This window comes from Sinohyriopsis cumingii, chromosome 17 (genome assembly GCF_028554795.1).
Source record: "Sinohyriopsis cumingii isolate HCF-2022 chromosome 17, ASM2855479v2, whole genome shotgun sequence".
NCBI lineage: Eukaryota > Metazoa > Mollusca > Bivalvia > Unionida > Unionidae > Sinohyriopsis > Sinohyriopsis cumingii.
In genome coordinates, this window is record NC_142977.1 from 47,967,433 (window position 1) to 47,995,194 (window position 27,762).

General features: G+C 38.1%; 1 protein-coding gene across 1 annotated transcript in view; it reads left to right on the forward strand.

The window, feature by feature from the left end:
- LOC149778562 (uncharacterized) overlaps positions 1-27,762 on the forward strand; it is a 58,620-nt gene that overhangs the window by 15,564 nt on the left and 15,294 nt on the right. Inside the window, exons 2-4 of the mRNA XM_089938358.1 lie at positions 9,862-9,930; positions 14,528-14,625; positions 15,122-15,223. Of these exons, the coding sequence (XP_089794484.1) occupies positions 9,862-9,930; positions 14,528-14,625; positions 15,122-15,223 (269 nt within the window). The remainder of the gene's footprint in view (positions 1-9,861; positions 9,931-14,527; positions 14,626-15,121; positions 15,224-27,762) is intronic.

The window sequence follows — 27,762 nt, forward strand, 5'->3', positions numbered from 1 at the left end:
ATGTATTATCATAATAATGGCTGTATTTTTTCACTCATTTTCTGGTTATATATTATATATGGCAGTAGCTAATGATTTCAAATCACGGTTAAAGTTCATTTTGAGTAACCGAGGTAATCCAATATGCACTTGCTTGATTAGAATATTATCGAAGGTACAGGTCATGATAACATAATTTGGCAAAGATAATAACTAATAATGTGAGCCGTTGTTATTTAAAGTTTATGGAACTATGACAGTGACAATAATACAGTCACGTCCATAACATTTTCATGTCTCTAACGATGAAAAAGTACGTGGACTATATATTTTATTTAACAGTACAGGTATTAATCAAAATAACAGCATGATAAAAAACATTGCGAAATATTGCTACTGAAAATAAAAATAGTTCCAAAGCTACTTGTATTCAAAGAGTTCGTAGGATGATGGAATTTGCAACTGAATATAGCTACAAATTTTCATCTGACATTAACTTCATATTCATATAATCATCTTCATGGTACTGTCCTTACTTGCTAGAATGTTATAACACGTCATTGACCTCATTTGAAATGATATAATACTCCATTTGAAAGAGATGTGAGTATAGTATAATGAAAACATCAATAAAGATACATAGTGTTAACAATGTTACTGTCTAAAGGTCCCAACAAACCATCGATGTATTGCATGATAAGCTTGTTTTGTGTGATGTGACTACTGCATCTATTCTACAAGTGAGATGACACTTTTGTGGTATCTCAAGCATTTTACTAATGCAAGTTGCAAGGTGAAGGAATTTACATTCTTCTCTGATCATGTTCCCATCTTCTCTTCAGCTGTGTGTCCTCTAGAAAAGCAGTTACCTCCCATTTGCTGTGCACGATATATCCAATATTATTCTAAAATTGCCGTTGACACCAATAAACGCGAAAAACAAAACAGCGTACAAAATCAAAGATGTTTAAAACTTAACTGTATATATCAGTTTTCTGTTTCGATGTTCCAATAAAGTTTAAGTTGTCCACAAGTTATCAAGATGATGCATATTTACGATGTTTCTTGTGTTATTATCGATCAACAAGTGAGATATATAGTGTTTCGAATGTATAGGAAGATGTTGGGATGTCTCGAAAAGACATTCAAATCTTGCATGCTGATCATGGTTCTCATCACATTGCTGTCTTCCATCATTGTCCATTAACTAAGATATGTCGGAAATACTTTGTTCGGATGTCAAGCACAGAGCACAAGAGATATCTGGATAAAATCGCTGATTCTAGGTCCTCCGTCACTTAGTTCGGGTTTTCCAGGATTTTAAGATTTCCATTTCTAATACCAAAGACAGGAATTTTATTTTTATCTGATCAAATGTTTGCATAATTTCAGAACCATAATCTTAAATGCCAAAACATCGATGAAATAGAGCTATCTACTGTATTGGTTTTACTATTTAAAAATAAATTTAAGGAAATATGTGGCTGTTAAAGCGACCCAGCTACACATACCCTCGCCAAGAGGACTAACAACATCTTGATAACTGCAGTCTGAATATATGATATAAAAATGAAGGTTGATCATCTGGCCTCATAATATACACACATGAATACATGTTTATACTGAGTTGGGGAAAAGAATGAGTTGAACATTTTGTGGGGATTCCACAAGGCTCTTAGACCAAGGCATTTTCATAAACAATGTCAAAGGACTTCTTTCTGCTGCCTATGCGCAAAACACACTTGTTTTGTATTTGATATGAATTTATTATTTATTACCTGCCCAATGCAACTTTAAAGAGCAGATGAAATTTTAAACAAATTAGAGTAGTTACAATTTATTCCAGTCTGGGTGTGCAATACGGAATTAGGATTTCAACATTTGCGTTGAGCGCCAGATCAAGAATGATTGATTATGTTAGAATGTTTTATAATTTGATACTGTACACTGTTGTGATGAGACAACAATCTATCAAGTTATTCAATACAGTCATTATTGAATCTGCTATACATGGCCACTCATGATTAGTGATAACAATCAGCTGCAACTTACTAGAAGAAACATTAAGTTATTTAAATATGTACAGCAAAAATTACTTAACAATAAAGATTACTCTTTGATCCTTAGTTCACAATAACAAAATAGGACTAGGAGTCATTGTTTCACAAGTGAGACAGAATACTATTTGCTCCAAATGTATCAAAGGTATATCTGTTCAGTTCCTTCTTGTTGTCCTCAGTGATCACAAACCCCTCACCTTCATTAACAAAATGAAACATAAGAATCACAGATAGTTAAGGTGGAGTTGATGCTGCTGGACAACACAGCAAGGAACGGATAATCTGATTTAAGAAACAGTCTCACGTGGATAGAATTACTAAATTGTTTTATTTTATGCATATTGTGTGTAAATAAGTTGAGTGTCATTCATAAAACATCTTCATGTGTTATTTTAATTATTATAGTAATATATAAATATGTAACTAATATGTAAAATAAGCTATATCGTATAAATCTTTCGTTTCCTTTATAAAGCGGGTAGTTATGCATACTTTGTTGATTGATGTCATCTTTATAAGTTGTAAGTGAAGTTTGTTTCTGCCTGATTATAATCTTATCTCTAAGTTACAAAAAAGATGTTTCCTAATGTTTTATTTCAAGGTTGAGCGTTCTTTGCTAACCTAAAGTTCCTGAAATCGAACACAATGACAATCTGGAGAAAATTCCGGTTGTCCAAGGTAATCTATTAGCCCAAGGTCAAGTTGGGATCTGTATAAATAGTGTGTGGCTAACAAGTATTTTGTTTCTTCTTTTATCTGGCATCAATTATAGTTGATATTAGATACAATTTGAGAGGAATTATTCATTTAAATTATTCAATGGAATTAAACACTGCTCATTGACCTTTTGGATTAAAACGTTATTATAGATTTTCTGAATTCATTCGAAGACATTTTGGATTATATCATTGGTGTATCAGAACATGACTGACATTAGGAATTCATTCGAGACAGTCTATATTCCTGAATAGGTTATATAGGATTATTTGGGATTAAGTTCATAATACTGTAAGTGTCATTTGAACATTTACATTGTATTTTAGAGAAATAATATAGTTGCTGAGTTTTACCAAAAATTGGTGGCGTCACTTTCTTTTGTTACATTTGTGATACCGTGAGTCTTTATATATTATGGGAAGTATACGTTTGTCGTCCACTGATGTGTAGTGGTCAGTTATCAGTTGAGGGAAGAACTTCGGGAAAAATGTACACGTGAGATGGTTGCAAGGTTTGTTTGCTAAAACTCTTAGAACATGTCAAACAATGCCGTTAATGAAAGAAAAAGACGAAATTGTATCCGAAACGGGTCGCAAATAAAGTCATTTTATGATTCTAATGTGGTTCTATGGTCGTTCGACCTAACCATTATTTCAATGTCACTGGACTAATTTGTAAAGAAAGTGTAATGTTATCACCATAATGTGCAATATTGAAGATTTAAAACATTAGTTTTACTATTCGAACATGCGTATGCATAATGTCTACCGCGGCCCAACATCAGCCTTACGCTGAATGGATATTTTACATGCAAGTGAATTTATTTTCCCATCGCGCTCCTTTTAAAATTCTTGTACAGATGTACACATTACATACGAAGACAGATAAAAATCAATATATTGATGACATATATTTGCTTTCTTCATTTGTAGAATTGTAAACGTTTTCGCTAGATCTACTATTCGTTCGATACGTTCTCTTTTACTACTGATTTTCATTTAGTTCTACCCAGGAATAAAATAACACGTACTGAACATAAATAAAGAACTCGTAACCTCAAAATTCAATATAGGAAATGTTCGGGCAAATATGCAAATATGCAAGGCAATTTTCAGAAGACATAGCGTCACATTAGCTATATCAAAATTTCAAAAAGGAGGTAGTTGATAAAATGTTGTATGACACGTACTTAAAGTAAGCAATATTTATTCTATAGCCAATATATTCTGAACTCTAATTAAAGAACAAAACAATGAATGTTTGCATACTGTCTATTTCCATCACACCCATTTAAACTCCATGATTGCAAGCAATGTATATATGTGTGTGTGTGTGTGTGTGTGTCTGAGCGTGTATGTGTTTTGAAACAATACCAGTACTAAAATTACATACCATACTGCAATTAAAAATTATTTCTGATGGCGATTGCAAGTCCATACTATCTGAGGCATTTGTCACATTTTAAATATGTTGCTAAGACCTATCATTCGTTCAATATGTACCCATTTACTAGTCATTATTATGTCATTTAATACTATTCAGGCGCACGTCAATGCGTACAGAGCATAATCAAAGATACTGTAACCACACAGTTCAATCGCGTTTCCTTTGCTTATCTATCAAAGAAAACTATAGAGGTAATCCGATTTATGGACGGGTAGCGGTGGCTTCACCTGTGTAGTAACCATAACTCGCTACTAGTTCCTGTTGAGAAAAATGTGCAGTAGAGTATGCACTTTATCACTTGTATCGATTCCAAGAAGACATAGGATTGGCAATAGCTTGTACCATAATCTTTAGATATGATAAATGTTGCCATGAAAGTGAGGAGTCAGTGAAATGTGTAGCAGCATTCCGTCTTTTATCTGTTTTTAATGTTTCTTTTTTCTGATAATATTAATGTTGCAAAACATTTTATGAAAACTTAGCTACTCATGGCTGTTTCTTTTTCAAATCTCCAACATTCGTATTTCGTCAAGAATAATGAGAGTGACCGATATTTCATCAGTTTTTTGAAACCGTGCACATGTTTTTAACAGTGCAATCTCAATTTACATGGAAATATTGTTTTGCTTGTTTTGCTGAAACAAAATCAAATTATATCTGAATGAGCTTTGCAGAAATTAGAGCTGTAAAATACTGCATTGGTATTTCAGACTGAATATGAAAACCACTATACTTTGTTAAATTGGTGCCATATGGCATAATTATCCTTCCAAATGTACAGGCATATCTTTACGCAATACCTAACAAAGGCAGTTTAATAATTCTGAAATATGGCAGTGCATAGAGAAAAGACATAATAATGATTTAGAATAATCCCATCCTCGATAAGAAGGGTCACATTTAATATGCATGCATTGTCATAAATTAGACATAAAGTATCCCCGGTTTAAGATAGAGCCACAAATGAATAAAAATTTTAAAATCTGGCTGGGGCCTATTATTTGATCACATGATATTTGATATGATATATTCTGATATTAATTGTACTGATGCACCTATTAAATACAATACGTCAAATAACATTGCAAAAACCAAACTTTACTGATATACCAAAAATGTTTTCTTTACTGATCCACCCAATGCTATGCTCAGTTCGTGTAAAAATATTAGAACACAGAAAAATGGACCACTGTTATTTCACGAATGGTTTAGAGTCAAATCCAACCTTGCTTCTAGCGCATCAAGATAAAGCAAAAAATCTGCAACCACATCCAAATGCATAAATCCAAAATATGAAGCAAAAGGTCGTCAACGACAACCCGAAACAGAAATTCCGATAAGTGAAGCAGAAGCCAGGGCTTACCAAAGAGCAATTAAAGCAATAGCTGTTCAAACTATTAAGTTAATAATTCCACATCTTATCCGAAACAACAAGAATTAAAAAGGATCGAGAAAGTCACAATCGTGCAACTTAGTATGAACTTAGTTTCTTGACACATACTGTTTTGTAATATTCCAATCTGTGCAATGCACAGTTGTCTCCCATAATATTGAATTCAAAAATTCATAGTGTAGATACCCAACAGCATCTTGTTAGCATAATATATCAGGTTTGCTGCGGGACAATCGGAAATACTTTTGCCATAAATTCAACTTCAATTCATATTCTAGCATATATCCATGCTTTCATAATTACATATTGATAGAATAGTTTCAAATTGTTCACAACTCTAACAACAGGATGCTAAATGTTCCAGTAAATGAGCCATAATTAGACTTTTCCTATATCGAGGTTATTTGCGATGATCGACTCTGACTGCCATCCCTCATTCGGACTAACTCAGATATGACCTGATCATTTCTTTTAGTCGCATCTGTGTCGATACAAAACTTTAAAACTGACACTTGTCATGATATATCCGGTTTCTATGATATATTATTTTGAAGTCTTATTTTGCTGCTTTTGAAAAACAAAGACCCAGACAGGAAACTTGCATGTGGCCTCACCTACTCTACTGTGTCTACAGTATCACCTTCATATGGGGACTCCAGTTTTTACAGAGCCTGTTATGTGGCGCGACCGAGTGCCCGGTGGTATAACTGGGTGGGCAGACTTGGCTTGTTAGTCTATGAGAAGGAAAAGTCTGACTCCAAAACCGGGCAGATGGAGCTCGTTAGCCTTGTCAGGCAGTTCGTCTAGAAGAAGGAAACGCTGAGTCCAAACCCACCAAGTCCCAGCTATTGGATGATGGCTCCGCTGCCTTGAGGATATATTCGGGAGAAGGAACGTCTACGAGAGTAAATCCAGACAGAAAATTCGGAGGTGAGCTCCTAAGATGGATAGGTGTCAACTGCGACTTTATGCACCCAGCTACTGCATCCAATCTGGTGCCAAATGGCATACTAAGTATTTCTTTGGACCTCGCCAGCAAGGGCGTGAGGGGGTTCATGACTTATTGGCGGCCCAGGATCTCCATACTCCAAGCCCAAACATGCACCATGGAGAGACCAATCCAGCCTCACTCCCGAGTGAGGAAACAACACGGAAGCTAGCAGTCTACGGGTTATAATTCCCACCCGATCATCGTGTCCCACTGGCTAACAACCACCAGCTTCAATACGGGCAGCCCCCTGTAAGTAAGGTGTTGACCCGACAACGTCTTCCTGCTCCAGTGGGTGTCTGGAGCTCAGTGTGTTGCTTAGCATGACAAGGAGATGGAAATTCCTCACCAGACAAAATAAACAAGACACCAACAAAGAAGACTCCAGCTCTTCGATTCGTGCGCACCATGTCCTTCGATTCGTGCGCACCATGCGCATAGGCATCTCTGACCTCATTAGGGAAGTGGATGGCACCAGTAAGATGGCCATCACCGACAGACAGCTCATCAGGCTAAATGTCAGTATGGCTGCCCTCCAGAAAATCATGTTGTCCTCCAGTATCTCCCTTAAAGAGGAAAACTACACCTACTTCACCGAGTGGGCCTCGCTATCATAAATTCCCTCGTTGCCTCGGTTGAGCCTCCCTCAGGGGACACTGAGCGTCTCTTGTCATTCCGCCTTGCCACTTCAGCAGGTCCTCTCAACATCCTCATTGTATATACCCCCACCCTCACGTCTTTAGAAGACACAAAGGGTCATTGCTATGGGCAGCTAGATCAACAGATCCAAGGATGACCCGAAGACAAGCTAATATTCTTCTTCGGCTACTTAAAGGTCAGAGTAGGTGCGGAGCACGATTCATGGCCTACCTGCCTCGGACATGATTGCACTGGAAATGCCAACGAAAACGGTCAGAGACTACTGCAGCTGTGCACCTACCATGACCTGTGCTTGACAAACACCTTCTCAGTCACCGATACGGCCCGTAGCATCATACAAAAACTGCCCACCATGGAGTAGCTCGACAAAGTGTCCACCTTAGAGGAGCTCAACAAAACAATTGACTCCTTCCAAAACGACAAAGAACCATGTAGCGACAGCATCCCGCTTGAAGCTATCAAAAGTGGGAAACCAACATTGCTTTAGCCGGTGAATGTGCTACTCTCCTCTGCTGGGAGGAAGAAGCAGTTCCCTAAGACATTCACGACTCCACCATTTCGACGCTTTATAAAAACAAGGGTGGTCGGACTGACTGTAACAATTAAAGGAATCTCGAGCATGAGCATCGTTGGCAAAGTATACGCCGGTATCATCCTCAACAGGCTGCAGCTTTGGTGGACAGTGTGTACCCGGAATCCAAGTGCGAATTTAGAGCAGGCAGTTGGACAATAGACATAATCTTTTCTCTCCGACAAATCCAAGAGAAGAGCAGAAAGCAAAATCACCCATTCAACATGATGTTCATCGACCTCACCAAGGCTTTCGACCTGGACAGCAGGAAGGGACTTTTTGAACCTCTCAGTTAAACCGGCTGCCCCTCCCCCCAAAATTCGCGGAATAATACTCACTTTCCATGCTGATATGAAGGGAACAGTCATGCATGATGGATCCTCCTCAGACTTCTTCCATCAGCAGCGACGTGACGCAATTCTGCGTGCTGGTGCTGACCCTTTTCGGGATCTTCTTCTCCTGCACCTGTCCTACGCCTTCGACACGTCCACTGATGGCGTATATCTGCACAGCAGGTCCGACGAGAGGCTCTTCAACCTAACACGACTGCGCTCGAAGACCAAAGTGAGGTCGGCGCTCATCAGGGAGATGCTTGCGGATGACGCGACTCTTGTAACCCACATCGAGGATGCCCTCTAGAGACTGGTAGACCGTGTCGCTGATGCCTGCAAGCAGTTCGGGCTCATCATCATCCTGGAAAAGACAAACGTCAGAGTGCAAGATGACACCATTGCCCCTTCCATCAAAATCGACGGTGTTACCCTGGAGCGGTCAACAACTTTACTTACCTGTTGTCAACCATCAGCAACACTCTCTCGTTCGATGTGTATCCGGACAGAAAGCTTGGAAAGGCAAACACCATCAATACAAGTCTAACGAAGAGGGTGCAGTAAAACAATGCTCTAACAGGCATTCCAAGATCCAAGTCTACCAGGACTACCTTTTCAGCACTCTCCTATATGGAAGTGAGTCCTGGAGCAACTACATGAGGCAAGTTCCTAAAATGCATCGTGAAGATCAGCTGTTAAGACCGAGTCCCACACAGCGAGATCCTGCAGCGTACAATTATCTACAGCATATACTCCTTACCAAAGGACATCATATATGGACAGCTGGCCAAAGGCACCAGAAGGTTCGGCCTCCCCTCACTCCGTTTCAAGGATATGTGCAAGAGGGACATGAAGGCGTGCGACATTTCACCCGACGGATGGGAAGTGCAGGCCGAGGATAGAGGCACCTGGAGTCGGACGATCTGCAAGGGCATAGCAGTCGCTGTGAATAGAGGCTAACTGGTGGCAGAGGAACGTGAGAGAAAGAAAAGCGGGGCAGAAATCTCAGCAAATCAGACTTCCCAGTACGTCAGCAACAACTGCAATAGGGACTGTCCTTTGCTCATAGGCCTGCACATCCACAGTATAGGAAGCCAAAACCCCACGGACAGACGACACTTCAAGGGCGCTATTAACAAAGTCTCTTGAGACTGTGACGCCAGTGATGATATATGGATCATGATTACGGTAGTTTTGTTTTCAAAAAGGGTGGTAGGAACGTTCAAGAGGGTATAAGAGATTTAATTTGTTTATAAGGGATTTAAACTCGATTGTATACATCTTCTTTTACCTTCTAGCCCTGCCTTATGCTGAAAAGTTCCTATGATTGTTTGTCTATGAAACTGTACTGCGGAATTGTAGGGGTTTTATATAGCATGGGTACTAATAATGGATTATAGGTCAATGCATTGGTCAGACAAAATGGGTTCTAAATCTATGGACGTTTTTAATATTACTTTCCGATAGAGTCTATAACCTTACATATGTCAAACCTACAGCTTTGAGTTAATTTCCATTTCCCCAATAATCTGCTTACCCTCAGACGACTTCAGTACAAGGTCAGACAGATCCAACATGTTACAATATTAGAATTGTTTTCCTTGTTAAATTCAATACACGCTATGTCTTGCTACCTTTTAGACAAAGGTTTCCCCATGTCTACAATATATTGCCCTATACTAAAATGTTTCCTCACTGATTATAATTGTTTGTTTCAGAAATATCTGTATAACAAAGACCATTGTCTACTCATTGGAAAATTACTGTGCCAGTCGTCTTTCGGATTGGTAAGCATCATGCTGGATGTGTTCTGATCTATTTATCTGGAGAAGTATCAATGTGGCACCACTTATGCTTGATTTCAGAGAAATAGTGTAAAATATTAATCGCGTAAAAACTCTAGATTCTAAAAAAGCAAGCTTAAGACACATAACTTCATGCGTTCCTTTATTTCTTATTAGGTATCGGAAATATTTAAATCAAAGCTAAACAAGTTAGGTTTGTAGTTTTATTTTGTTACTTGAAATTGGCGCCTACAGGTGGCATTTGTTGTAAACTGAGCAGCGCATCGTGTAACGGGATGCTCTGATTGCGGAGACTATGGGAAGTTATTAAAGTGATGTGATAGTAAAGTATTAAAGGAGAAACATATATTACTATAAAATTTTGAAAAGTCCTTCTAATGTTTTTGCCGATCACATTACTGTTATGAGAATGGGTTCTACGAGGAGAGAATGTTCAGCATCCAGACTACACATCAGGTAACCTCTGATTGGCGAGTATTGAATGTTAAAACATTCTCCTAATTGCGAGCCGCACAAACGAGGGCGACGTGCTTTTGTCTGTAAGAACAAATATATATATATATATATATACATATCTCCTCATCGATACAATCTCGATCTGGCAGGTCCATGTTTAGTATATATATATATATATATATATATATATATATATATATATATATATATATATATATATATATATATATATATATATATATATACTAAACATGGACCTGCCAGATCGAGATTGTGTCGATGAGGAGATATGTCTCGAAAATCAAACCTTGCGATGGTTAACTGTGCATAAGAAACAACTGTCTCGACGATATCTTTGATAGAAACATTATTGTCAAAGGCAATGGTCTTTATGAGGCTGCTCTGTTCTGGCTATATAGCAGATTAGAAAACACGCATTACGCACATATGCCATGATGCTAGAGGAGATATTCCTTCCTTTCCAAGTTTAATTAGGAGAAACAGTTGTCTTCGAACTCCAATAATTGATTCATTCCACTTCAGATAAAATCTGAGGGCTGAAATAACGCGCCATGTTTGAAATCCTCTTGGGATTTGTCAGTACAGGAAAGAGAATGAATGATAACATTTTGATCGAAACTGAAGGTAGGCTGGATCAACAGATATATTATTTAATTCACTGACTCTGTATGCCGAAGCAAATGCTGTCAGGAAATAATTTTTGTGTGAAAGGAGCAGCATAAAGGTCCTGTATATATACTCGAACTTGTTTGAATTTAGCCAAGTTATAAAAAGTAACAATTTCCTTTAGGAAACAAAGTGAATGATTTAGGCCTGTATAAGTCAAAGATGGACAACAAATCAGAGAAGGATCCTCCCTCCCACCATGACGGAACGTGTCCGATATTATAGGACGGAAGCCATTAATACTAATTAGAGCCAACGTTTTCTACTAGATCAGCCAAATAAAAAAGTGGGTTAGTAGGGGGAAAGAGGCATTCAAAGGGACGATATTTATGACATTGCACCAAACCTTGAAAACGCACAACTCTCCTAAGTGGGGCTTTAAAGGGAAGGCTCTTATAGCTCGTGTAATTCTTTCCGCGACTGCATCAAGGCGGTCCTGACGAGAGCCAAACCGTAAGAATACGGTCCAAGCAAGATGGAACACATGGGTCCGAAGCAGTTTGAGAAGATTCAGCTTGGCCGGGATCTAGGATTTGTCGCAGCGGAGACCCTCAATCAGAATCAATTTCCACGTCTGGCCCTTCATTTTTGGTATAATCTCTGGAGACGTTTAGGCAAAGGCCCACACATCTTCTCAACTGGGATAAAGATCATCGACGTACCAAATAACGACATCTATTACTGTGGAAACACTAAGAAGGGCAGTTTGTGATTCCATCTATTGAAAAAGATAAATCATCCCGATAGCTGGCAAGTCTCATGCAACAACAACATATCGAGAGACCATTATGTATTGAGAATCTGACTTCTCCTTGACAGTGAATCGACCAAGGCACTGCGTCTGCAGTAAATATGCTTGATCTGGATGTCGATGTTGCTATGAAGGCACCAATACCGACAAAGAGGCAGAGTTGGAGTGATTCGCTACCGCCGTGTTTGAAGATATGCGTCATTACCACTGAGTTGTCTGACTGATGTGCACGACTTTGTTCTGAAAAAGGTCACTTGATAATTTAAAAGCTTAGTTTTCATCTCCAAGAGATGCTTGCGTATTGTTTACTGTCACAACTGTTGGCGACTGTTCAAGATGTATTCCTGCCGTTAGCCAACTTTGGTTGCATCGCTCGTCCCGAAATGATACAATCTCGCTCGTTACGCTGACCCTATACTCGAACCTGATTGAAACGCGCCATTGAGAGAGTAAGGACTTTTGCAACGGACGCATGTATAGGCGTCTTAGCAGGCATATAATAATCCGACTAGTTGAGGAAACCCCCAGGCTGTTATCCGTTCAATCTATGAAATGAACTCTGCAAGTGCGACAATTCTGACCACCTGAGGGAGGGGAAGACTTATCAGGCTCAAGTGGGAAATACATTCAACATCGAGATGGATAAACTGTTGGGGCAGACAAAGATCACACTTTTTCCAATCGATCAAAAAGCCTAGATGATATAATTGTGATATGAGATGGTTATTTTCCTCGACCAGATCAGAACTTGCTGTATGTTTCTGGAGGATATACTCGGAATATGCCGCCGTGGAAGTAAATGGTGTCGTCCGCAACAGGGAGACGAAGAATTTGAAAAGTTTCGTAAAGGTGCAAGGACTTATGTTTAAGAATAAAGTGGTGAGATCCCGAATCAGATAACAAGTTTCTCCGCACGCGAAACGTGAGAATATAAGGATTGGAACGTGAAACTATGCATGCGTCAGATCGATATTCATAGCAAATTCGTTCGGACGGATGAAAAGTAGGCCTGCATCTTAAATTTTGGTTTAAGTATGAATCAATTTAGATGAGTGAGGTAAATGATAGTTCTATTCTTTCCACTGGGCTTTATATCTAGAGGAAGCGTGGATACAAAACAACAACCTGGAGATAGTTAATCACGTACAATATCTATTATCCGCTCTTTCGTAAGCTCTCTGATTTCTTGTTGTAAAAGTGTAAACTTTGCCATATCCCACGGTACTTGAGCCAGGAATCTAAAGGGCGAAGGGCAGGGGATGTCAAAATGAGATACTAAGCTGTTACGAGACAATTTGGATCGCCCAGTTGTCATGCGGAAGGAAATCGGTTCAATGTTGTATGAAAAATAAAAACCTGGAGCTTACCAGATGGTTGTCAACGGCGAAAACGTGGAGGTTGGGGAGCGGTTGATAAACATTGAGGCCTTGTAGAAGAGGGAGGTGGCATGCAACACTATATCAATGTAATCATCAGGTTCACCCACACTCAATGTGTGGGTCAGTCTGGTCGTGATCAAGATCTACACCATTATAATGCATACCCAGAGGTATATACGAAGTGTGTCTGTCATCCTTACGGCTCGAGAGGATAAGCCGTGAGTAAATGGCTAGTCGTATCCATATGGTGTACTTGACAGTTCTGCACGGATGGTTTTTCGAAATGAAACTCGGCCGATACAAGACTAGGTCGTAAGGTACTATTCTAGTCCCCAGTATTGCCGGGAACATGGTGATGATAGATGAATAGAGAGATCTTTCAAAAGATTCCAAACTAATCTAACGTTCTATGGCTTGTCTTGATGAGGCTTAGAAGTTATATAATGGAACCCATAGGTCTCTGAACTGTTTGGATCGCAGGCAGGACGGCTGGACGGTATAGGCGGCAGTCGATACGGTATCAAACTGAGATGAGGTTCATTCAAGTAATTTATAAACATCATGCGCAAATACTTATGGACACTAAATTTCAATCTTGTAATGAGTGTGGTGGGGACATACGCCCACTGGGCTGTCTCGAATCGGGCGAATCGACCCCTTATAGTTGTAATCCTCAATAGATGGAATGGAAATATCACAAATCTCTACTTGGTTTCGGGAGGCGAAGTGAAAGATGTCTGTCAGTTCACTGGTGAAAGCAGAAAACTAGCCCCACCTGTAGACGGCAAGGCGGGGGGGGGGGAGGGTAATAGGCAAGTGTTATTGACCTCTGTCAATATCTTATTAACAGACAAAACGAAGTGTTGTCTTTTGGACGGTAGGATTCGGGAAATACTAGGGCTTATATTCCAAAGGTTAATAAGATCGGGAAAGTATTCAAAGGAGAAATTAACATGCTCGACTAACGCATTCACGGGATGATCACGTGACTAACACTATAATCTGATTCATTTAAGGCACAAATATATATATATATATATATATATATATATATATATATATATATATCACAGATGGACAAAGAATATATAAAATTCAATATATATATATATATATATACATATATATATATATATATATATATATATATATATATATATATATATATATATATATATATATATATATGACTTGAATTTTATATATTCTTTTTTAAAAGGATTCTTAACTTTTTCTTCAAATGTATGCTTGCAAAATATAAGTAATATAAATATATCACTTTATAAGAACCGATTGTTGTATGTAGGTGTATAGTGACTGGAAAGCGAACCAAGGCAAAGGAATTGTACTTCATATTATGTTGCCAAGGGTGGAAGCACAATGGCGACCAGAACTGTAATATCCGTAAGTCTAGTTTAGTTTCCAAAATCGCTGGTTGAAAACGAGAATATTTTCGAGCATGATAATTTCAAATACGGCATTTATTTCAGATATATTTATTCCTATCATATGCTCCCTAACATATGGTCAGCTGCAAAAATAGAATACATATGTTCAACTTCCCAAATGTGTTCATACTTTTGAACATACATTTCATTCCATTTCAGTTTAGAATATATATTTGATTGACGTTAAAAATATTACGTTTTAGGCATTGCTTACATAATGTTGGTTGCATTGCGCTTTATATGACGATAGCTTGATAGGAGATTATAATTACGGGCAAGCAATCATGATCTATGGTCAAAAAGGAATTAAATTACGAAAGACTTTAAAAATATTCAAGCTAAAAACCAAGCTCCTTTTCGCTTTGATGCTTTTTTCATTATATTCAGGATAACAAAATGTTGATTAACGAAATGAAAACTATGTTTGTTCTCTATATTGTCTTTATATTCAGCCATACGTTCATCTGATTGCCAAGATGGCGTTACATGTGTCGCGACTGAAGAATGCAAATGTATAATGGGCTCAACAAGACGTTATCCAGCATATACAACGGGTAGGTTTAAACGAAAATTATAAACTTCATTCTAATATCGACTATATTAAGTTTTCCAATGTTTACATTGTTGTAATATTACCAGAGTAGCCAGGTATTCAGAGTAATCATGTCTTCCCATGCAATCTCTGCTACTGTCGACGTGTCTACAGATGTGAGTGTTCAGACGTGGTATACCTGCCAGTACCTCGAAACCGCATTGCTTTAGCCTTCACCATCCCCATGTAGCGGTATGTATATTAAGAAGTTTAAAAATCAGATGCATTACGACAAACGATACCCACAAGTGTCACATTTTCTGACATCCAGTCTTGCCGGAATCGTTCTTTTCAGCACCGTAGGTCTCTAGATCAATACGTGATTTCCGGATTTCATATACTAAGGATCCTATAATCTCTCTCTCTCTCTCTCTTCCTCTCTCTCTCTCTCTCTCTCTCTCTCTCTCTCTCTCTCTCTCTCTCTCTCTCTCTCTCTCTCTCATTAAGCAGCAGGGAAGTTCTACAGACCAGACCGTTCCAACAAAAAAAAACCTTCTATGAGAACATTTTCTGTAGAAACCTCAGAAAACAGAAATAAACCTTTCCAGAAAAACTAATTTGCGTAAATTCAACCCCTAATGCAATTTTTGTGTGCGAATTATGTCATTCTGGACAATAGAAAAAATATGATTTTTCGGGGGGGGGGTGGAAAAATGATCGGGTGTCGATGAAGTTTGCAAGGGAAAGGCTGCAAATTTATGAGTAAATCTGATCAAGACCGACTCGATACCTACTACGAGGATCATGAAGATTAATCGTGACAAAACCGTGTGGTGTTGCCTGAGCGTGACTGAAGAAATTTTTGAATTTATTTATATCCATATCGCCGTTGCACCAAGTCTGATGAATGTTTCTTAGCGTGTGAGTATCAACGCCATTGAACATTGATAAGATATTACAATTGTCTCTAATAACCTTTGGAATTTGCGTATATCGCTGTGTCACGTAAATCACATCGGTATTCTTGTGTCGGCCACGTGAAAATATCCTAGCTGGGTTAGTTTGCTTATCCAGCATTACATCATCGAAAACAACAAGATTATTAACATCGCCATCTAAATTTTCTACCGATGGAGCTTCATTGATATCCGTTATAAATTCTATTGTTCCTTCTTCAGTATTATCGCTAAATTCCTTCAGTACTTGATAACATCTTTGATCATCAACAGATGGCGCAACCAAATACAATTTGTCCCATTTTAGCCATCGCATTATCAAATTCAATAACAATTGTGTCTTTCCAGATCCCGACGGTCCAATGATTATCATTCTTATCGAATTTGGTAATGCCGCGGTGTGTTTTACTTGCTCGCGTTTTTTCGTGGCTGAAAAATCAATTACATTCATGTTACTAGAATACATGGATCTATATTGTGTTAAGTGTCGCACTCGAACTGCTACGATAAATCCAATCGAAGTCGTTACACGCAACAACAGGAATGCAATTAAGGGAGAATGCGCGGTTTGTGGAACAAGTAAATTTAGATTTGTAAAAAAAAAAGTAGAACCGGAGGAGACATCGCTGCCTCCTTAACAAATCTGCCTGGAGCTCCCTGGGCGAAATATCCCGGAGAGAAGCATCTACCAGGATATAATTACTGCGGACCTGGTACAAGGCTAGATATAAGACTTAACGATAATAATCAACCAAATCCTGGCGAGGATCCAGTAAACGCTATCGATAACGCATGCTACTATCACGATCTTGCATATCGCAGCGGAGATTTACAACAAAGACATCTCGCTGATATTAAATTAATTCACGCAATAGATGCTATTCCTGATAAAAATTTCAAAGAGAAATTGGCAACTTGGTTAATAAAAGGAGCAATGAAAGGTAAATTAGTACTAGGTGCTGGTAATTTATAATGGAGCAAATATATTATTCTCCGCGAGGATTTTGGCGAGGAAAATCAGCAATAGCCAAACTTGCCAAGGCAGCAAAAATAAAGCAATTTGTCGCTGAATCGTGGTTATCGAGACAAGCAGTTTGGCAAATTTATCTTCCTCCGCCTAAGAAAATATCATATGCGAGTTTCTCTGTCAGCGTCCCTAATGAAGTCCATCAGGCTGATTTAATGTTTCTTCCTTACGATACCGTCGACGGAGTCACATATAAATACGTGTTGACGGTTGTTGATATCGCTAGCAGATACAAGGAAGCGGAACCGTTATCGAATAAAACAGCAACAGAGATTGCTAAGGCGTTTAGCGAAATTTATTCACGATCTCCATTAACATGGCCGAAGCTTCTCCAGGTTGATCCAGGTCGAGAATTTCTTGGCGCGGTTACTTCACTGATGAAAAAGAATAATGTTAAAATCCGTCGCGGTATTGTAGGTGTTCATCACAATCAAGCTATCGTTGAAAGATTCAATAAAACTCTTGCAGAACGATTATTCGGATATCAGTACGCGAGAGAATTTATCCAAGATAAACGATCTCACGATTGGGTAACAAGATTACCTCACGTGATTAACGCACTAAATAACGAAGTAACACGAACAATATCAATGAAGCCCGCAACTGCAATTACAAAACTAAATATACCACTAAAGCGAAGTTCCACAATTCCGCCTGTGCTAGGTAGTGTTATTGTAAGATATTTATATAAGGAGGGGGAAGCCGAGGGTGGCAGAAAAAGAGCAACTGATCCAACTTGGAGCGTTACGACACATAAAATATCAGCTGTAACAAGATCATCAGGAAGACCAGCAATTTATTTTCTAGATTCGCCAGCACCACAACGAGGATTTACCAAAGAGGAATTACAAATAATACCGAAGGATACTCAATTACCACCGTCGTCGTTAATGTGAAATTTAATTCTACCTAACTGAGATAATTTTCTTACTCGAGAAACTGCTAGATAAACTAAATTCGACCAGGAAATTCTATCATCGACTATCCAGACCTGGCCATCTACTGTTAATCCCTGCGATGAATGTATCGTTGCTGCGTATCCGAGTTTCCATGGAGATCTTTCCGCGTTTATCGCATCATTGACAAGATTAATATCAACGAAAATAATATCATTCAAAACCATTATTTTTTCTTCTCCGCATGGCAAAATAACATTAATATTTTGTTTCCTGGTATCAGCGGGCCTGTAGCACAACGGTACCTGCAATGTTGGAAATTTCTCACAATGAAGTTTGAATAACATTTCCTGAATAGCATCGCGAACAATTTTTCTGCTAGCAACAATCAGATGATCTGGACGCCACAAATTTAGAAAATTATCCATCGAAGTCTCGTCGATTATTTTTCTCATTACATCGCATTGAAATTTATTAGGTTGTAATCGAATCATTTTTTTAAACTTGGTCAGTAAAATATCATTAGATCTATAATCAGCATCAATCTCTTCATAATAATCCACAAAGTTCCTAAGCCACTCGTGAGGAGATTCACCATCAATAGGATCTGGTTGGCCGTGATCTCCGCACATTATTACTGCGGTGTTTTTTTCTTCCAGCCAACCCAGGAACGATTTTAACGTGACAAGACTTACCGTACAAATTTCATCAAATATTATAATTTTATTGATATATTTGTTTCCCATGCGAGCCGAATCCCACAATCCACCGCTGTACTTGAAATAACTATGATACGTACAAGAATTAACGCCGCGTTGTCTTATTTCTCTCGCTAATCTGTGAGTTGGAGTCAACACGATCATATCAGAGTTTGAAAATAAGTTTATTGCTCGTGTTGTTTTACCACTACCGCCAGGACCGTTCATGTAGACAAATTTACTTCGTGAAATCGGATCGAACGCAGATGCTGCTGTTGATACTTCATCGCATTTATCCTTATGAAACTTATCGCAATCTTCCACATCAGCGTCTTCGCAATAATCTAGAATATCCTCGTTTTTTATTCTCCAAGTTCCCCAGGAACCATCGGTGATTAAATTTTCCAGCCTGTGTTGAAATTTCTTATCGATATAAAACGAATCCGTTGCAACTCTTACCGCGATATCAGAAAATTTATTTATCATCGACAGCAAATTAATACTCACATAAGCTAGCATCGATGATCTTAAATGAGTATATTGCGCTGATTCTCCATCGAGATAACTAATCACGGTACCCAACTTCGTTCCATCAATAATAATATTTTCTCTGTTGCAAAATATTCCACGCGATACTGTATCAGCAATAATAAAATCCATCTCGGCATCATTGATAAATAACCTAGCGTGTCGGTGTTTATGATCAACTGATCCTCCTTGAGTAAATTTACCAATTATTTTTCTTCCGATATCTTTCGCATTTTCACAATCTGTCGGCAACCACACCTCGGTCTGCTTTCTATACGATATAATCGCTTCACTTACCGTCAATGATATTAACATCGACGAATCCAGCATATATCTCAACAATACCGTAGGGACCCATCTTCGCTGAGATAAATGCCGACCAAACCAAATATAGCAGATTTTATGCAATTTTTCAGCAAACTCGAATGAAGTAACATGAGCGAATCCTGTCATAACAAAATCGGGTAACGGTCCGTTAATCGATACCCTTGTCATATCGCTGGTTGGATGACCAAATTTAGCAAAGTAATCTGCACAATCGCCATATCCGAGGAAACTTCCAGGATAACACGCGCTCATGTCAACGGAAATCATATCTTCGAAATAATATTTGGTATTCCACAATCCTCCATGGCCGTATTCGATACAGCTAAGTTGAATATCAGTGAGAAATTCGTTCCTTGTAGGTTTCCACGAGTTTCTCTCTCTAGCAGCATGAGCAGTAACAGATGGAACAGTAAAGCAGTTCGTTAATAACTGATCCGGATTTGATGAATACTTCACTGCGATATTTTTCATCGATTCGTGTAATATTTCATCACGGTAAATATCTCCGCGCGGCAAGATAAATTGATCATATTTTTCTTCGCTCGAAAATAACCAAACCGATATTGGATCGGACGCGGCTAATATTTTGATATACCTAAACATTGCATCGGAATTGTCTTTCCCGGAATCTACGGGATAAAATTTAACAGAACGATCCCTCGGGAACATCATTACCGACTGTGACCACGCGTGCGAATTATGATCAACAATTTCGATTGGTGTTCCTCGAGAACTATACGGTGATGAATATAATATTTCACCCGATAGTGTTTTAACCGTAATAGGAAATTTAAGTTTTTTGCTCAACACAGCAACATCGTCAATCGATGCACCATTAACAACCGTCTTCGCCCATGAGTTAATTTTATCCAACCTCAATTGAGTCAAGCCAGATCCGCGTCGGGTATTTTTCATGTGCTCGATAACTCGCTCGGCAACACAATTTATCATCGGCGATTCTTTCATCGCAGGTAGATTTTTTACATCAGGATTATTATTCAGCCGATAAATTCCATAAACAACAGCACTAGATGGATACGCCCTAGCATAATAAGGACCGTCGATTCCCAATAACAATCCTGGTTTCGAATTCTTATCAAGAACAACATTTTTCTTACCACCGCGTATTGGGTCTCGTTTATCGCGAATGATCCAAGTATCATCAGGCATTTGTGCGATAAATTTTATTCCAAAGATAAATCGTTCTTCTTCATGTGAGTTTTTTATATGATCGATTATCTTCTTTGCTCGCTCTAGGTTCATCGTAGCATTAACGAAGTTAGTTTTCCAAGTTGACCAGGTATGAATCGCTCCATCATCGAAAAATTCCTTCTTCGCACGATCAACTTCAGGAATGATAAATTCTGCCTCATCAAGATCAAATAAATCCATTATTATATTTTAGACAAATGTTTAAATATAATGAATAAATGTTCATGGATAACAGTCGGATCAACAAAATCATGCGACAAATCCTGCAGAGGTGAATATTGTGGCGCTCATATATATGCAATTCGACGAGGCAGCAAAGGACCACAGCGATGTTTAGTTTGTCAAGTTGGCACCCGAGGAAAAACGCGTTTATGTTTCTCCTGTGGAGGAAAAAAATATCGTGAGTTACGGAGATATTATGAAAGAAGATCTTCCTCAGTGATAAAATGTGAAGAAGATTATATTAATAGATTCAAGGCAAATTTCGATTTAGACATATAAATATTATATAATGGATTCAAAATCAACGATTCCTACACACGAATATAGATCACATCCAACAATCATTGGATACGAGGCATCTGCCGATGGTAATGTCAGACACATCAAAACAAAAAATTGTATTGGTAGTGTTGTTAATTCGGGTTATCTCAGCTTCACCGCCTCCAGCAAAACCAAAACAAGATATTATAATCACAGATTCATTTACGAGTGTTTTCGAGGACCAATAGAAATTGGACTTGTTATTGATCATATCGATGGAAATAAACTCAATAACAAACTAAATAACCTTCGAGCGGTAACCCAGAGTCAAAATTGCGCCTTTGGTAATACAGGTGGTTCACGATTCGCTAAAGCTGTCAAATCGATAAATCAGGAAACAGGCGAAGAACTTGTATTCGAATCAATGAATGCTGCTGCAAAACATTATGAAATTAATTCCATCACAGTATGGCGAGTAGCAGAAGGAAAAATTCATGCTACATTTTCATATAATTCCGACGCATGGATCAGATTCACCTACATCCAAATAATACCAGACTCAGATAACGAAGATTTTGAAGAATAATTGAATATTACAAAATTAATATAATGAACGAACAAATCATAAGCAATATCATCGAAGCTATCGATGACTTGAGAAAAAAAATAAATCTTCCATCGGATCTAGATACAAGTAAAATCAGATCAGAATTCGAGACGATTGTTCAAGGAAAACTCGAATACAAATACACACTGCCGTCCGAATACAAATTAATAAAGAAAATCCAAATTGCGATGTATCAATCACTAGCTACAGTCAACGATGATCGCATTGAGGATTTCGTTAAATTATCGATGTTGGTGGAGAATGCTAGATTGATTTTATCTGACGCATACGAATCAAGAAAAATTACAAGTTCGCGTGTCAGGCAGTTGAAAAAACTTGTCGATGAAAACAAAATTAGGGAATCTTCCGATTCTTAATTCCACAAAACAAAAAAAAAAATTAATTTTGAAAATTTCCCTGGATTTTATTTATTTTTTTCGCCTATTTTTCCCCCAGAAATATTTCTGGGATACAGATTTAAAAATCTCTGATTTAAAAGTCAGAGATTCTCACGATTTCACCAAAAGATTGATACTCACAGTTTCCCCGCGTATATCAAGTAAATTTCCTTTCTGATCCGTTAATTTGAAATTTATTCTTGTCAATAACCGATTATGACATCGCAGGTAAAACGGATTCATTGGCTCCTTGATTATCAAGTAACCAGGAGATGCGCTAGGTGAAAATGAATATAAAATAAAACCCTGATGAGCTTGATTTGATTCTGACGCATCAACATTGTAGCTACCCTCGACAACATCCGCGTGAAGATAAATCGCGATAACTTCCGTTATATTAACGATACCCGGTGATATATGTCGTCCACCTTTGTCAGGATCGTTATTGTGTTTAAGAATCAATTCTGAATGTACTTTTTTGGTCCATGCGGCATGTAATTTCGGAAATAAATCATCGATGGTATCAGTGACGGATTTTCTCATCGCATCAAAATCAGAATTAGGAAATTTGAAATTTGGCAGTGTTTCCTCGGTTAATTCAAATACTCTCATGAATTTTTGTTTCTCACCCGAGTTCTTGATCAACTCGAATTTGCTGATAGGAAGAACATAGTCGGCAATTGATATATCGTCGACTATCGCCCGAATAAACATATCATGATAATATTCAATATCATTCGCAAGTTGATTTAAAATTTTCACGTGCTTTATAATTTCGCTACATGAACCAGATTTATTTAGGATGCATTCATGAAATGATCCGCGCAATAAATTTAATTGTAATTCGTGTTCTTGAATAAACTCGTCTAGAGTTCTTCTTACCAAGATACCGTCTATGGGGGCTATTATCCTGTTAATGTGGGTAGCGTCGAAGATTTTCACGTCTGGGGGGATTTTAGGAAGAGGCAACCATGAGAGAATTCTTTCGTTAATAAAAGTGAAAGCGAATATTACTAGGTTAATTTTGTGGTTATTCATGAGATTGATGGCGTTGTGGATCAGAGGTTTGTGTTTGATATCTCCATACCATCCTTCGTCGGTTGTAAAATCTTCCTTTTTTGGTTCCGGTAGTTCTGGAAGGGTTTCGTCATACCAACCTGGAATAATAACATCCGATTTCTTTGGTTTTATCAGAGGTGCGACCTCGGGCCAACCTAATATATTCCTGATCGATGATTGGTAAATATCTACCACGTACGGTGATTTCACTTCTATCATTGACGATAGTGTTGGATCATGTGAAGATATCTTTATTCCCGGAGTAGCATCGCCGGTTAAATTTGATATTCTAGTGGTAAACTCATTATTCAGCTGATCAATTTCGTAACTACCGGTTGGTATACCAACGACGATCCAATCAGGTGTTCCATCGGGTTTATTCTTATTTGCAAAAACTAGTGAATTATTTGGCATCAAATTACCGAATGATTTTGATCTAACATTTGGCCAGCTGTTGTAGACGCGTAATTGTGTTAATGCAATTTCGTTAACGTTAATTGGTGTTGAGAAATTAATACTAAACTCGGGTTTCGTTGAACTTAGCGATATTAACGTTGTTGTTGGCGGTGTCGTGTTTGTCACGATCTGGGCTAGCTCGGACATTATTAATATTCATTTGTTCAATCTCCGAGTAAATACTGATCATTGAAGAAAATTCTAGATCGGATATAATACCATCGTTGAGGCTCTCAGAAAGTAACAATGATAATTTCGAGTATGCGTCATTGATTTTAGTTAGTTTACTTTTGTACGAAGATAACTTTTCACTTGTGCACGAGGATATCTTTTTTGCAATGATATTAAGAACACCCGCGATTGCTGTTGTTGACGAGATTATTATTGTTGCTACAATTGGCGCTATCATTGTTACCGCGGATAGAATTATTCCTGCACCAGCGACCACAGCAGATACCGCGTACACTGCAACATCAATGATAACTAATTTGCGCTGGTATTTATTTATTTTTGTTTGATAATCGTCAAGTTGTTTTCGCAACGAATCCTGCCACAAACGCGCCTGATTATAACGGTAATCCGATGCGGTCATATATAAATAATTCTCTATATAATTCTGGTGGTGCTTCGGATAAATATTCGAAAACTACAAAAAAATGAATTGGTGTTGTTATGGTTCTATCTGGTGGTACTAGTTCGGTATAAAATATTTGCCCTTCACCTAGGTGTGTAATAATAAAACCGGGATAATATTCAACGAAATTTGCATTAGTGGTTTTTGCATTGAATTTTATCCTGGAGATAATATATATTCGATAAATACCCGTAATTGGCGCCTGAAGGTAAAATGGTTCAACACCAGGTGTCCATATATCTTTATGTGTATTTACCACAAATGGCACACTGCAGGTAACATTTTTTATTTCTGCTTTTTTTGGTATCGAAATTCGCGATAATCTTCCAAGGTTCATTGACGATATTTTTGTGTTGATATCGTCAATTTCTTTACCTAATTGCTTTACGTCAGTGGCGTGACCAGTTTTATCGGCGGATTGATCAATTTTTGCTGTTGCAGCAAGAAGTTTCGTGTTTAAATCTTGAATTTTTTCATCGTACGTTGATGTATCTAACTTTTGACGCGCTAATTCACGTACCACGTTAATTTCATCGTTGATGGATTTTATTTGTACTTGCATCGCGTTAATCCCTCTGGTAAATTCAGGAACAACAACATTACCGAGTTTAATAATTTCCTCGTTGATTTTTTTGTTGAGATCGTCGATCGATGGTTTCTGACCCATCGAGATATTTACTTCGTTAATTTTGGCAAGAATATTAGTAATTTCCTCGTTGATTTTTTTTATTTTTTTGTTGAGATCGTCGATTGATGTTTTATCGATTTTCTGACTCATCGAGATATTTACTTCGTTAATTTCGGCAAGAATATTAGTAATTTCCTCGTTGATTTTTTTTATTTTCTCGCTAAGATCGTCATGTGATGCTTGATCTGATACGGAGGAAGTATCAATGGATGTTTTTATATTCTCGTCAAATTTTTTGCTAAATTTAGCTAAAATATCGTCAAGTTTTTTAAGATCGTTATTTAGTTTGTTAAGTCTTTTTGTCATTCTATCTTGAAGTTCGTCGTGTAATGCTTTATCGGCCTTCAGGGGTAACTTTGCTATAATATCGGCGATATCAGCAACAGATTTTAATACCATCTCCGATTGGCGAGTAAACTGACTAATGTGATCACGGTATTCGTCTCGCTTGATTATGTCAGTTATTTTAACGTTGCTAGTTTGTAATCGCCCTTCTGTATTTTGAAATACAGCAACTTCGCCGGGATCCACTTCTGACAGCGATAAAAGATTGTTAATATCACTCTTGGTTGCAAACTTTGATGTATCGATGTCGACTGCTCCCTTTTTTTCTTTTCTGAAGAGAGATCTACCGTAAATGTCAACCATGATATTTATCTACGGTATATTCAAATAAAATTTTGCGATAAGGATTGGATGATTTTGAAATTGCATCAAGGACATTAATTGACTCCGGACCGCATATTGGTGGATCCGCTAATGTTTGTGTTGGAAGCGTTGAATACCAAACTGGAAGTTTTAGTTTTGACACGTATTTGATAAATTCATTTGGCGGTGCTAATCCGTATGAGTCGAAATAAATAACTTCGCGAGGATTAATCGCATACGCAACCCAGTGAGTGCCAGGACCGGAATTTTTATCGAGATTTATTATTCCTGTCTCGGTAGGATTTGGTTTATCCGGTAGTTGATCTCGCATAAATACGCCTCTGAAAAATTTTATTTTCTTTTTTTTTGCTTCACTTATTAAATCTAAATTTGAGGCTGGTAGGCTCGACTTAGACCGGATCCGTACGGGGGTCGTCTTAGGTAAAGGCCGGATCCTTGTTGCGGTTGCATCAATTTTGCGAGAAGAGGGAGAAGAGGGAATATCCCTCCCTTTTTTTTGCGATATCTTCCTCCGACGATCTTTTTTCCTAATACGGTACCCATCCCACTAAGTGCACCTAATCCTATTGTTTTTGCAATCATGGGGGCCGCTGCAGCTATTAATCCTGGAATAGCGGCGAATAAAGGAAAAATACCACCTACTTTGATCATATCTCTGATTGCGCCTATCGAGAGATTCAGGCGAATACCAGTATTTGCTGATCTGGCTCTGGTGAAATGTCCGTGTTGATTTTTAGTTAACGATAGTTTGTTAGGTCCACCGTGAAGTTGATTACTTTTTAAGGTTAAACTTAAACCTCGTCGCGCTGTTGTTGCTGATTGAAGCTTTTTCACCTGACCGGGGGTCAGAGTTACGCTGACGTGATCGTATGGCATATTAATAATCACTTTATCTAAATTTGGAATTTGTTACATGTTTTCTACGGGCGCGTCGATGACTCTCATTCTACCGCTGATGCCTTCCAGAAACATTGTTCTATCGCTGAGAATAACCGCAATGGCTTTTGCGTTTTGTCCAAATGTGTTAATTCTGGCTTTGAAGTGAATATCGACAACCGACTGTTTTACCAAATCGAGATGTTCCAGGGAAAAATAATAGATGGGATAGAGAGTATTAAAATCCAATTGTGATATTTGCAATCCCGTATCAATATTTTGATCGCGTCCCATGAAACTTAGTAATCGATGATATGCGCGTGCCGTGGAGTAATTATCAAAATTGATAGCTATTTCCTCGGATGGCTCCTGTTGGCCATTTATTCTCAATGATACGTTTGTTGCCCCAAATTTATCGAATATCATGTGACTATGTTCTTGATTGTATCTAGCCATATTTTGTATAGCAACAAAGATATGTCTTGGTGCGGACGAGCCTTGTTGTGACGCAATTCGCCAAGTAAATATTCCGTTCATATTAATATTTTCGATAGAATCAGTCATCGTTGTCAACCAAGACATTATGGATTTTCCTCCCTGATTCATAAATGATAATAATTTTTCTTCTATGATCATCGATGGTGTTATCGCTGGCATCCACAAAGTAAATTTTTCAAGGACAACTCTACCGATATCAGCTGCTGCACCACCTGCTCGCCAGATGGCTCTGTCATCATTGGCATCTCGAACGAAAGATATCGTATGTTTTGCTCCGTAAATAACTTTTCTAAAATGTCTACAAAATCCAAAAATATGAGATAATGGAATTGCACAGGAAAATCTTCGACTATTTCCAACTAACATTTTCTTTCGCACATTAAATCCAAGGTTGTAACGATCATTAACGCTAATTATCATATCTTCGAAAGGAGTAGGACCAGCAGCTTGAGCAATAACAGGAGGATCAGCACGATTATTCGGTTGTCTGACGACATACGGAAAATGATCGGGGTCATTAGTATTATCCTTCACAAACATCATACTAGG